Source organism: Xenopus laevis, chromosome 5L, assembly GCF_017654675.1.
Source record: "Xenopus laevis strain J_2021 chromosome 5L, Xenopus_laevis_v10.1, whole genome shotgun sequence".
Taxonomy (NCBI): domain Eukaryota; kingdom Metazoa; phylum Chordata; class Amphibia; order Anura; family Pipidae; genus Xenopus; species Xenopus laevis.
Window position 1 is genome coordinate 107360911 of NC_054379.1, and position 13021 is coordinate 107373931.

General features: G+C 38.0%; 1 protein-coding gene across 1 annotated transcript in view; it reads right to left on the reverse strand.

The window, feature by feature from the left end:
- nmur1.L (neuromedin U receptor 1 L homeolog) overlaps positions 1-11132 on the reverse strand; it is a 29038-nt gene extending 17906 nt beyond the window's left edge. Inside the window, exons 1-2 of the mRNA XM_018241348.2 lie at positions 10824-11132; positions 696-1643 (exon numbers count right to left, since the gene is read on the reverse strand). Of these exons, the coding sequence (XP_018096837.1) occupies positions 696-1605 (910 nt within the window). The 5' untranslated portion in view covers positions 1606-1643; positions 10824-11132. The remainder of the gene's footprint in view (positions 1-695; positions 1644-10823) is intronic.
- Between the last annotated feature and the right edge of the window lie 1889 nt (positions 11133-13021).

Consider the following 13021-nt stretch of genomic DNA (forward strand, 5'->3'; position numbering starts at 1 on the left):
AGCCAACACTGCAGTTAGTTACCAGAGCTGGAATTGGATTATTTGAATATAATGGATTCTATGGGAGGCAGCCTTTCCATAATTATGAGCTTTCTGGATACCTGTAACAAAACAATACCTTTTACTTGTTCCTTACTAAGATATAATTAATCCTTATTGGGGGGAAAACAATCCTATTGGGTGTATTTAAAGATTTCTGCAAAACCTCAAGCCCAGAGCATTATGGATAACAGGTCCCATTCCTTATATTGCTAACCAGTTAAGTCATCTGTTTTCCAAAACACATTAAAAGAGGTGCTTCATGAAGAAGAGCAGCCAACACTGCAGCTAGTTACCAGAGCTATCTTTTAGGGGTCGAAGCATTGAAGAATAGGAGTAGTGTGGGAATGCTAAACAAAACTCTTACATATAAGACAATGCAGACAGCAAAGCTGTTTCTATAGCAGCCCTGGTTGAAGATTAAAGATGCATAAGGGAAGAGGCTACAGCAGTGGTATAGCGGGTCGGTAGAGCAAGATGGCTTGTGTTGTCCAACATGTGGTCGTATAAGGTCGTAAAAGAATTACAAACTGGACAGTCCTACAATGTTCATATGATTGGGCACTGCCCAGAGCTCCACCTCAACTATAGGCAATCTCTGTCACAATGTTAAAACATGCACCTATTTCTAACCCTCTCACGATTTCCACACTTACATAGCATTTTTGTCACCTGTCTCCTTCGTGTCTTCTCCTGCTGCACCCGAACATTTTGGTAACTGTCTCCTTCCTTTCCTGATTTGGTCTCTAAGACTTGCAGCATCTTTTCTTTCTTAAGTTGAAGGCCAATAAGAAGGTACAGGACACTGATGGTGCCCATGGGTAAAAAGAAGAAAAATATGGTGGTAATCTGGATTATAAGGTTGTATATCCAACGGGGCCGGACTACAGTGCAAGTGGCAGATCCTGGCACTACGCCTATTCCCAAAACACGTAAGTGCAATACGCCATTAAGGCTTGTATTGGGAATGGAGCACAGAATAGATATGACCCACACGGTGAAGATGACTCTCTTGGCATGGTTTCTGGTTACCACATACTTCGCCCGTAGAGGATGCACAACTGCAATATACCTCTCCACGCTCAATGCAGTTACATTCAGTATAGAGGCAAAGCAAACTGTTTCAAAGAGCAGTGTCTTAAAGGAACAGCCACCTTCCCCAAAAACAAAAGGGTAGTTGCTCCAAAGTTCATAGAGTTCCAGAGGCATTCCCAGAAGAAGAACAAGCAAGTCAGAAATGGCCAGGCTAAACAAATAGTAATTGGTAGGAGTTCTCATAATCTTGTGTTTAATAATCACGATGCAAGTCAGTGTATTCCCCACAGCTCCAACTGCAAAGATGACCAGGTAAATAACACATATTGGGGTGAAGTAGTTAGACCTTCGAGGACCCAGGTATTTAAAGAGCAACTCATCCAGTGTCATGTTACAATCCTCAGGGTTTATATCACAAAAACTATAGCAATTGTTTCCCATGTTCACTTCCAATTTGTTTAGGTTATGAAAAGGTTCCACATGATTCAGAGAATCTCCCACACTTGAACAGTTTCCAAATGGAAGAGGCATCTCTCTTTATTGGTAGATCTGGAGGCCACTCACCTGTCCTGTGGGGAAAAAAGCACAATAAATATCTTGTGGTACAGGAGAAGCTTTTTTAAAAAACAAATGAAGTTTGCTAAAAATTAAGCAGCTTTACGGCCCATGCGCCTACTGTATATTTGCTTTGATACATCCTAGGTCTTTGTATGGAATAGAAATGTCAGCCTCTTTGGTTTAGTTAGTGGGAAAATGTGATGTAAAGGTAGAAAAAGGAAAACTGTAATTGTCTAGCAAATCAATTTTTTCTTTATGTTTTCAAGATATTAGCAGTGTTGACTTGAGTGCAGTACATGCTAGGAGTTGGTATGTTATCCCCAGGCGTGTGTAGTTTTCCTCCGACACAACAAAAACATATAGGCCGGTTAATTAGCTCCTGATAAAATTGATCATAGTTTTTGCATATGTAATATCTAATAGGACAGGGGCTGATATGAATAAAATGTCATCTCTGTAATAAATGTTGGAGATAAATAATAATGTATAACCAAAACATGCCTTTCTGTTCTATCTGGGACTTGTCAGGCAGAAAGGCAAAATCTTAAAATACTGATTCAGGAAGCATCTTCTGAGGGTTCTTAACTCAGTTCCATCGCTCCTTTCACATTGCATAATGAAAGAAAATGTAACATTAAACAATAAAATATTCATAGATTTAACATTTTCAGTTATTTTTTTTTTCATTTATATACTGACAACAACAAGGCCGTCTCCCATAGACTCCATTTATCCAAATAATCCAATTTTTTTAAAATGTAATAATAAAACAGTACCTTGTACTTGATCTCAACTAAGATAAAATTATTCCTTATTGGAAGCAAAACTAACCTATTGAGTTTATTTAATATTTACATGATTCTCTAGTAGACTTATGGTATGAAGATCAAAATTACGGAGCATTCTGGATAACAGGTCCCATACCTGTAATTGATTAATGCATTTAAACGGTTGAGTTGCTTAGAAATACATTTCTTTCATTATACAAATAACTGTTTTTGGACTGAGATCTCCTAATGAACTGTGTTACTGCAGACCTCTCAGCTTCTTTATTTTTCAGGAGTCATGTGTATTTATATCACCAGAGGCAAAGGAGCAGGGGACATTGTCTGGGCAGAAGAAGCATTGTATGGACATAATGGAGAGTGATCAAAAATCAGCTGGACTTGTATCCAGGGAGAATAAAGTCTCTGATGTTGAATGGTGGATCACTGGACCTGCAAGGATGAAGTGCATGCAAATGCATGAATATTAGTAGCAAAATAAAGTCAGTTTAAACAGGCCATGCAAATCTTCCTACCTGGCGTGGTAAGAGCCATAACTCAGCAACATCAGGAGAACCATCATAATAATGACAATAGATTGATAGATTGATAGATTAAATGCTGTTGCAATTTGGATTCTGGATGGAAATAACATTTCCCAAATAGTCTGCACAGGGAAACATTTATCTATATCAAAGCCTCTCAAACTGTGGTGCTGGAGAAACTACTGTATATTAATCAACGAAGTAGATAGCAGGGCCCAGCCTGATGTACAACTAGAGTAAGATTATAGATGAACCTCTATTTGCTGCTCTGGATACGCCTGGAACTATGGAAGAATGGCTAATATAACATTTTTATATATATCTGAGACCATGTTATGTAGTAAAGAGTGCTTTAGGCAGTCTAAGTGCAGAACTACCTTGGACATTTTGATCTGACCCACATGAATATTATGCAGTGGCACAAGATTTTATGAGATGCTACAAAATCTGATTCTCTGTACTATAATGTACATTCTGATCAGATAAAGCCAAGACTTTTGTTTTCCAATATTTACATCTGACAGACAGTATATTTCAAAGTTTTTTAAACTTTATCTCTTCAGATGAAAAGTGTCACAGCATTTCCTTCCTGCAGTCATGTCATGCCAGATAGCAAATCTTTCTTGTAGTTTACACGTCAGGTTTCTTTTAGAAGTGTGCAACTACATCGACCACCCTGCCAGAGATGTAAATTCATGGACTGGGCTCAGCAGCAAAAACAAAAAAATCGGGCCCTTCTCCACCCCATACAAATACTTTAGGGTGCAACCAACAAGAAACCAAACAGCTTTCTCCTCTCCCTATAACATATAACTCTCTCTCACTTCTCTCTGTAATATACACAGGTTTCTTTCCACTCCCTGTAACATATACAGCTCTAACTCTTCTCCATTTAATATAGAGCTCTCTCATCTCCCTGCACATACACAGCTGTCTCTCTTCTCTCTGTAACATGCACAACACTTCTTCCCTCTCTCAGTAACATACACTATTATCTTCACTCTCTCTCTCTGTGGCATATGTTGAGATCAAAGGGGCCATTTCTGACTCCAGGGGGCCCAAGTGCAAGAGCTCATCCCTCGGTGCTCATATATGCTCAAGTGGAAAGGACAAGGCCCTGATGCAGGTTGTGCCTCCTGCGTCCTGCCACTCTGTAGCAAGGAGGTGCAAGGCATTGGGTGGGGTGCACCTACTCACATCCCCCCAGCCCCTGATGCAGGTAGGATTCCATCAAGGGTGCAGTCCACAGGTCTCTGTGCTTTGAAGCAGACTGCAGAGGCCTGTAACTATTTACAGAACTACAAAAAATGGCCAAATATGGCACTTTGCAAACTGCATGTGGCAATGTAAGTGAGTCCTCTTCTCTCTCTCTATATATTTATACACAGCTATCTTTCTCTTCCTGTATTTATGTTGTGCACAGTTATATCTCCTTTCAAATCAAATCAAATGAGCTTTATATGCAGGTGCAAATACATTTATAATTTTCAAGCTAGTATGGGGGTGTAATGGGTGGGGTTGGGAGGCATTTTATATCAGTCCATGACAGTCAATCACATATTGTTCAGTCATTGCCACTGTCAGTTCCTCTTCGAATAGATTGTGGAGTTTCCGCCTCTTCTTTTTATGGAAGTGAAGTTTGGGAAATGATGGGAGAATCTCTGGAAGTGGGTGTCCCTCAGTGCTCAGTATTTGTAGGAGCTGTAATGGGTTGTACTCTGTTAATTAGAATTTTACAATTAAGGCACTTGATTTGGGGCTGCTGAGATAAGTCATAAGGATAAGAAAGAAATGAGTGGTTTCATCATTGGTGCAATTTTCACAAATCTACACTACATTTCACCATGCAGTCTATTTTAGTAGAAAAAAGTGATGCCTTTATTATCTGCTCATTTGTTTCCACATCAATCAATGGGATTGAAGGTCCACTGTCTATCTAAGGAATTGTCCAGTTACAGGGTTTGGAAGAAACTGCCAACTATGGAGCCTTTTTATATGTCTTATCTGTCAGTAACATACGCACCTCTTTCTCCTTGACTTCTGCAACACCCACACATAGGGGCAAATTCATTAACCTGCGGAAATTCGCCAGCGACGGCTTTTGCTCACATCGTTCACTAGTTTCGCTAGTATTAATTCGGCAAGCAAAGCGAAGTTGTGCTAGTGTTGGCAAATTAGCATACAGCGGGAAGTTAAATTTAAATGGACATATATGTGCGGCAAATACATTACATTACACAAGCACAGGGAACCATAATAAAATAAAGTTGTTATAATGCCCTACACATGTGCCCAGTGTGCCATATGTTAGGAAAAAGCCGGGTACCCTAAAAAAAAGTACGATCTTTTGCAGCCTATCACCCTAAAAAACTGAAAAGTCGCCAATGTTTTTTGGGACTAAGAAAAATGCTCTAATTTTTTTTGATGAACTCCTATCTACTCTATTGCACTTTGCCTGGTCTGAGGTGGTGAAGGCAAGTCTGGTGCAAGAGGAAACGTTCATTAAAATCCGCATCTTAGTGAATTTGCATAGTTACGTCCATTCTCCAGAGTGAAAATTCGCCTGGCGGAGTGCGAAGTGCCCCATAGATCTTTACTCTCTCCCTCTCTGTTATGTACACAGGTGTCTTTACAGTCTCACACACATACACACCTATCTCGTCTCTCTATCTATGTTACATACAAAAGTATCCCTCCCCCTGTCACTATCTCTCTGGGACATACACAACTATTATATCTCTCTATCCCAGTAGACCTTTAGCTGGTGATCAGTAGATCTCAAGACACTGTCAACAAACAGCTTGTCTAAATCACCCTCCTGTTTCATGCTTTTCATTCAGATATTTATTAAGTTAAGGTTACATAAGAAATAGTTGTTTGTTCAATATAACATTATAGATTTCCCCTGAATCAATATTTAAATAATATTTTCCATGGAACAGAATGCTGACAATGCTTTTATGGATGTAGATCAGAATGGGACAACATCACTAAAAGTAGACCTCGCATTAGTAAAGTATGGGCACACCTATATCCCTTCTATATATATCTTCTCTCTCTGTAACTTATACATATATATATATATATATATATATATATATATATATATATATATATATATATATATATTATATATATATATATATTCCTGACTTATGTTGATTGGTTTTAAATTATGGGAGTCTGTTTGAGAATATGCATATATATGCAGATCTGTACACTTGCTTTTTGGTTGAATATGAAGTGCTAGGTAAGCATGAAAAGCGTTAGGCTTTTTTCGGGTCTAATGTATTTTAACTTGTAAAATAAATGTTACATTTTATTATACTTGCATGAGTATATTAACAGCCTAGGATATTATACTAGAAAAAGTCATGTATGCCAACATCAGGGTATTCCTCAACCTCACTGACCTCAACATGAAAAACAATTTTAATTGTTTTAAATTGAAGTTCAGCTCCTCAAATCTAAAGGGGTGGCCTCTGGTGCATTGATCCTTTTAATGTGAAAAAATAGCTCACTTATCTTTCTATATTGCCCTCTTGTAAAGAGTAATCATGTCCCCTCTAAAGCGTCTTTTTCCTAGAGAACAGTCTATCCTCATAGTTTAATTGTTCAATTCCTTTTACCAATTTAGTTGCACTTCTCTGCACTTTCTCTCCATCTCATTAATATCATTCTGCATCATCAAGATGAGGCCCTACCAAGGATAAATAAAGGGGCAAAATCTATCCTTTTTATCCAAGACAGCACTTTAAGGGGTGATTTACATTCAAGTTAACTTTAAGTATGTTATAGAATGGCTAGTTCTAAGCAACTTTTCAATTGGTCTTCATTTCTTTTTATGGTTTTTGAATTATTTGCCTTCTACTTACTCTTTCTAGCCTTCAAAAGGGGGTCACTGACCCATCTAAAAAAAATAAATGCCCTGTAAGGCCCTTACAATATGGAGAGCTGCTGAATAAAAAACTCAAAGACCATAAATAATAAAATAATAAAAACCAATTGCAAATTCTCAGAAAATCACTCTCTACACTGTCTACAGTATAATAACCAATTTACATTATTGTTATAATGTAACCAATTTACATTATAACAATCATTTAAAGGTGAACGGTCCTTTTAATTTGCTTTAGTAGCCACTGGCACTTCCTATAGTTACATAGTTTGTAAAAAAAAATCCTCAATTAAGGATGCACCAACACAGTACCATTTAGTGCATTTTAAACCACATTTGCCAGTTTTCTGCTCAGTTCTCCTATGCAAACCTCATAGTCAAAAAGCAAAAGACCAAGAACTGACCCCTGCTGTACTCCGCTAACAACACTGGTCGGAAAAGAAAATCTTCCATTTACCACTCTTTGTAATCTATCCGTCAGCCAATTCTCTATCCAAGTACAAATATTATGTTCTAGGCTAATATTGCTTAATTTTATCAGCAATCTTCGATTAGCAAAATCTAAGTAGATCACATTACTGCCACCCCAATGTCAGACCTCAACGAATTCTGTCAAATTATGGACAGTCAAAGATTGGAGCTCTTTTAGTTCCATTGGATGAATGCCATCTGGTCCTGAACCTTGTTTACTTTCAAATGTTCTAGTCTCTTTTGAACTTCATCCTGAATAAACCAAACATCAATAGTTACATAATAGAACTGGGTCCATTAAAAAAAGAAACCTTTGTTTGCTGGCTCCTCAGTTGTAACTGTAAACAATAACAAAATAACAGTTCAATATCTCTGCTTTTTACATGCTCTCTACAACCAATTTACCTCTCTCTGATACTAAAGTTCCCACCACTTCTTGCTTAATGTGTCTGCTATTTACATATTGCCGCAATGCCCTTTCCATTCTCTATTTAGCTAGTCTGATTGCTTTTTTACATGCTTTATTCCTCTCTTTGTACCTCTCTTAGTACTGAAAAAGATCAATTAACGCCGAGATGTGTTTCGCATACAAGCTTTGTCAAGGAGAAAAATTCATTTTTTGCCTTGACACAGTTTGTATGCGAAACGTGCGTCGGCGTTAATTGATCTTTTTTATCTGCAAATCTTTTAGATGGCAATATTACTCAATGGGATGGTGAAATTGTAGCCTCCTGCTCGGCTCATACCTCTTCTCTGACTCTTTCTACATATTCCCAGGAGAGTGTGGATTTGTGTTTTTTTAAGATACAAAAGCCTTCTACAGTTTAGGGCTTAGATTAAACTTTGAGACCACAGACCTAGATACTCTGCCTTCTCCATCTTTGTGGTGTCCCAGGGATAGAAAATTACAGGCAGTAGATTTTGGGACAACTCCACACTCTTTCACTATTTCTTCATTTTCCTTCTCATCTCATGAATTCGAGCAGTTTGATTTTTATTTTTATCCTATGAATTGATGGTCACTTTTAATTAACTATACATTATAATTAATTTTCTAAAGTCTATTTATTACTATTTATTGGCACAGCACTTTCAAGCACTAAAAGCTTAATGAAATAATCACTCAATTTAGATGTTTTTTGTTTAAATCAATTTGTTCTACCAATTAGTGTAATGCTGCTACACATTAACCCAATGAGGATAAAAGCCTAGCAAGGGGACCTTTTTTAAATTGGTTAATATTTGTGGGATTGGTTAATATTTAATGTTGAAACGATCTAGCTGTATGAATTATTTTTAATTCACTGTACTGCACTTTAAAATATTATTAACTTTCTAATAGTGATTGTTCTATCCTAATAAGATAATCACTGGTTCTTATTAAGTTGCTTACACATATCTATTTAAATCTTAATTGATTTGATGACTAAATAAGGTATAAGAATAGCATAATGCTTTAATTTTATCTTTAGGATAAAATTATTAATAACTATCAAGGGTATCTGAGGTGTGTTTTTTAATTGAACTTTCTTCTCTTTGTAATATACAAAGCTATCAATTCTATTTCATACACAGCTCTCATTTCTCTCTATTTTACATACACAGCTTTCACTTTTTTCTCTTACTGTAATATACACAGCTCTCTCTCTTCTCTCTCTCTCTCTCTGTAGCATACACATCTATCTCTTATTTTTCTCTCTCACTCTCTCTATAACATACACAGCTCTCTTCTCTCTCTCTCTCTCTCTCTCTCTCTCTGTAGCATACACATCTATACACATCTATCTCTTCTTTTTCTCTCTGTAACATACAAAGCTATCTTATTTTCTCTTACACTCTGTCTGTTTGTAACATATATCTATGTACTATATATCGACTGCAGAATTTGAATGTTTGCCAGGCTAATTCTCCGTTTTTGTGATTCCCAACTTTATATTTCCATGAAGAAGAAGGAAATTAATTACTTTGCTGGCATTGTGTTCGGTGAATGTGAAATGAAGTAAATGGTATTCAGCAGAATTTTTATATTTGTCTATCTCTCCTTCCAAATTACTTATCAAGATTTGTTTGGGAGCCTCAGCATTTGAAATTCCCAATCCTCTTATCAGTCTGATATAGCTCACGTATGGCTCTGGTTTAGTTAAGCAGAACAGAGAATTAAGATTATCACACAATGTTAGTTTCATACTGATGCATGCACTTTATGGGGCTATTTATTTAAATGAATTTTCAAAAATAGATTTAGACCAGAATGGCCGTTTGTCTATATCTAGTCTGGTCACAAATGAATGAGATATGAATGACATGAATGTAAATGTCTAGTGCAGATACATGAGGACCTGGTAAACAAATTAAGTAAATCACTTCCCCTTCACATGTAACAGTAGCTGTAGCCTCGCTAGCAAAGTACCAGGGCTACGCAAAGTCCTTTATTTTTTTTCTTGTAGTTATCCATCTTCTCAAATAATTTCATTCCACTTTAATGAACCAGTCTCGGCATCCATTGACAGCCAGTGGCTATGTGTTGACAGCTGGGGGGCCCTGGATTTGCATCCTGAATTATATGCCACAAAAAATTTAACAACTGATAAACAATATAATGTCCTTATATTATATTATATTTTATGTACATTTTACCCAAGGAACCTGTAATACCAGAGACCCTGGGAAATGTCCAATCCAAATACCATCCCTATTTTTTACATTTAAAATATTTGAGCAACTCTGAATAAGGGCAGACTATACATTTAAATGCTCCCATTTATGCATCCCTGTGGCAGGTGTAATCCAAATTAAATATTAACTGTTCTATACAGCATTGTACTATTGAGAAAAGCTGGAAGTCCTGTAGGACTGCAAATACTTCTATGTAAACTTGAGCACTCACTTATCAATTGGCTGTTAAAGCTGAATAAAAAGACTAAAGTGTCCCTCTGTGACTCTGTTCTGTTTCCATGTGACTCACATTCTTCTGGAAAGTAGCGCTGCTGTTTCTAACTTAAAGGCATCTACTGGGTTTTTATTTACCTAGAATAATAGAAATAAACAATGAGGCAGGCAGTAGGCTATACACCCGTAAACCTGTTCTCTTTTTGGCTACTTCTGAATGGATGTTTTCTCTGTGGAGATGCATTAAATATCAATAGAGAATCTAATCGGGAGTTTGTGGTGTATGTCTGCCTCGAGCAGACAGATTTCTTGGTAAATTAACCTTTTCCATGCTGCCTTTCGCTGGAGGTAGAAAGTGTGTCTATGGACAGAGTTAGGCATAAAACTCAAGGGAAAAAAATCTGCAATTCATCTTGCACTCTGAAACAAATACAATGTTAATTTCAAGCAACATTACAGCAGTTGTCAGTAGACCCTGCATTTTCATTGGCTTTTCTAAGTATAAATTTGATGTGCCATTCAATTTATCCTGATCCATATAAAACCCCAGCCCATTTCTTTGTATGTCTCTGCACCTAACTCAGAAAGCTTTGCTGGCTATAGAGGAAGCTGCAAGGTACTCACCTGCTCACTTGGTTAAGGGTTATGCTGTAAACAGATGCTCCACATTCTTCATATAGTTTCAAACACTCTTAGGTATGGAATCTACCAGCATGTGCTTGTCCAGTTCACTCTCCAATTATACAGTAAGCTATGTTCCATCCTTACAGTGTTTTTAAAGCTCCACCAGGGGGTGGTACTGTATGTAGGGACCAACCCTATCTCCATATCTCAGATATTCACAGCAAGCAAGTCCTGTCCCAGATCCAATGGGTTCCAGATGTCACAGATAAGTGGTGATGAAAACATTCTACTTTCCTGCTGTGTCTGGGGCATGATCATTTCCCTGTCTCACCTGCTCCTTTCATTGTTACAGACAGATAATTGTCTCATCTTTGCAGCAAGCACGCATATATCTGTCTTTGTGACTGAAAAGCTAAATTGCCTTTTCTATCAGATGCAGTTACATGCCCACAGAGCCTCTGTAAGATGCACAGCTAAATGCCCCTGAACACAGCACATGCACCGTGAGTGTCAGCCAAAGTGCAGTAACCCTCGCAGGCCCATGGCTAAGTGCCACATAACACAGCATATGCACCGTGAGTGCCCCTAGCGTTTCAAAATATGCACAGCTAAATGCCCCAGAACACAGCATATGTGCAGTGAGTGCCCCCAGCATCCCTGTCCAACAGCTAAATGCCCCAGAGCACAGAATAATACCACAGAACACAGCATTCTGTATGCACAGCAAGTGTGATAGAGATACTGTCAGATGCATAGCTAATTGCCCCAGAGTACAGCATATGCGCAATGGGTGCTTCCAGAGCCCCTGGACGATACACAGCTATACGAAACGCATATATGGAACGCATAAGTGAGTAGAATAAGAGACAAGTCTGCATACTTCTTCTTTACGAGAGCGCATGCAGAAGCGTATTTTCTCCTGATGATGTCCTAAATGCATTCCGTACAGCTAAATGCCACAGAAAACAGCCTATGCACAGATAGGCCCCCCAAAGTTCCTGTCATATGTACAGCTAAATGCCTTAGGGACCTCTGTCAAATGCACAGCCCAATGCACTCGCTAACAGCTAAATGTCCCAAAATCTCTTGTAAAATGAATAGTCAAATGCCCCTAGATAGATACCCAGATTACTATCCTCGGCTAGAAAAGCATATAACCTCCACAACATCTGTAACGCTATTATGGTCTAAATAAGACCAAAAGGGTTAATGTACAGCTAAAGCAATAAAGCATGGGTTACATTTGACTCTAACACCTGAGGCAGGGCCTTCGCTAAGTGGAAGTAATGCTTGACAAAGGGGCGTGCCCCGAAACGTTGCACTGCATTATTAAAATTGCAAGGGCTTGCCCTGCTGAACAAACTCCTGTGTGCCGGTAATCTTTCTATGTACAGCTAAAGCATTAAAGCATTGGTTACATTTGACTCTAACACCTGAGGCAGGGCCTTCGCTAAGTGGAAGTAATGAAGTATAGGTGGGTGTAGTGAAATACCGTGGCAAACAAAAGGAACAATTTATTTACAAATAGAGATGAATCTGCAGGATAATACTCACAAATCAACAGAGGCAATATATTAGCAGCTGTAACATGCCAGGAAAGTTATACTGAGATAACTCAGTGTGATACTATGTGGATGAAAGTAGAGTAGTTAAGGTACACTTCTAGGATGGAATGCCCAGGTTTGGTCTGGACCCCATACAGTGTAAAATCAGGGAGAATAAATCTAAAATCTGATTCCCTATCCAACTGCGGTCCCTTCACTATAGGCAGACTCAGAGCCTAGAGAAGAGCTCCTCCCTACTACAAATCCTAGTTGGAGCACAGGCTGCTCATGCTATTTAACATATCTATCTTACTATCCATGTACTCTGTATTGCACCAAAATGTATAGAGGTGAAAGTAGAAATACAGGGTTCAGTTTCAGAGTAACATACCTCCCAACATTTTGGAAATAGAAAGAGGGACAAAAATATATGCTGCGCGGAGTGCTGGGGAATTTTTTTGAACATGCCAATTTTTGTGGCCACACCTGCAAATTACCTTGTTAATTTTTACAAAATTTTGCAGGTTATGAAAGTTTGGACACATTTCTGTGGTTTTTATGTGTTTTTACAGTTTTTGCTAATGATGGCGAATTCCGATTTAAGCTGCAAGTCAGTTTCCCCAAGAGACCTCCTTATCTTAAATTGTTACAAAA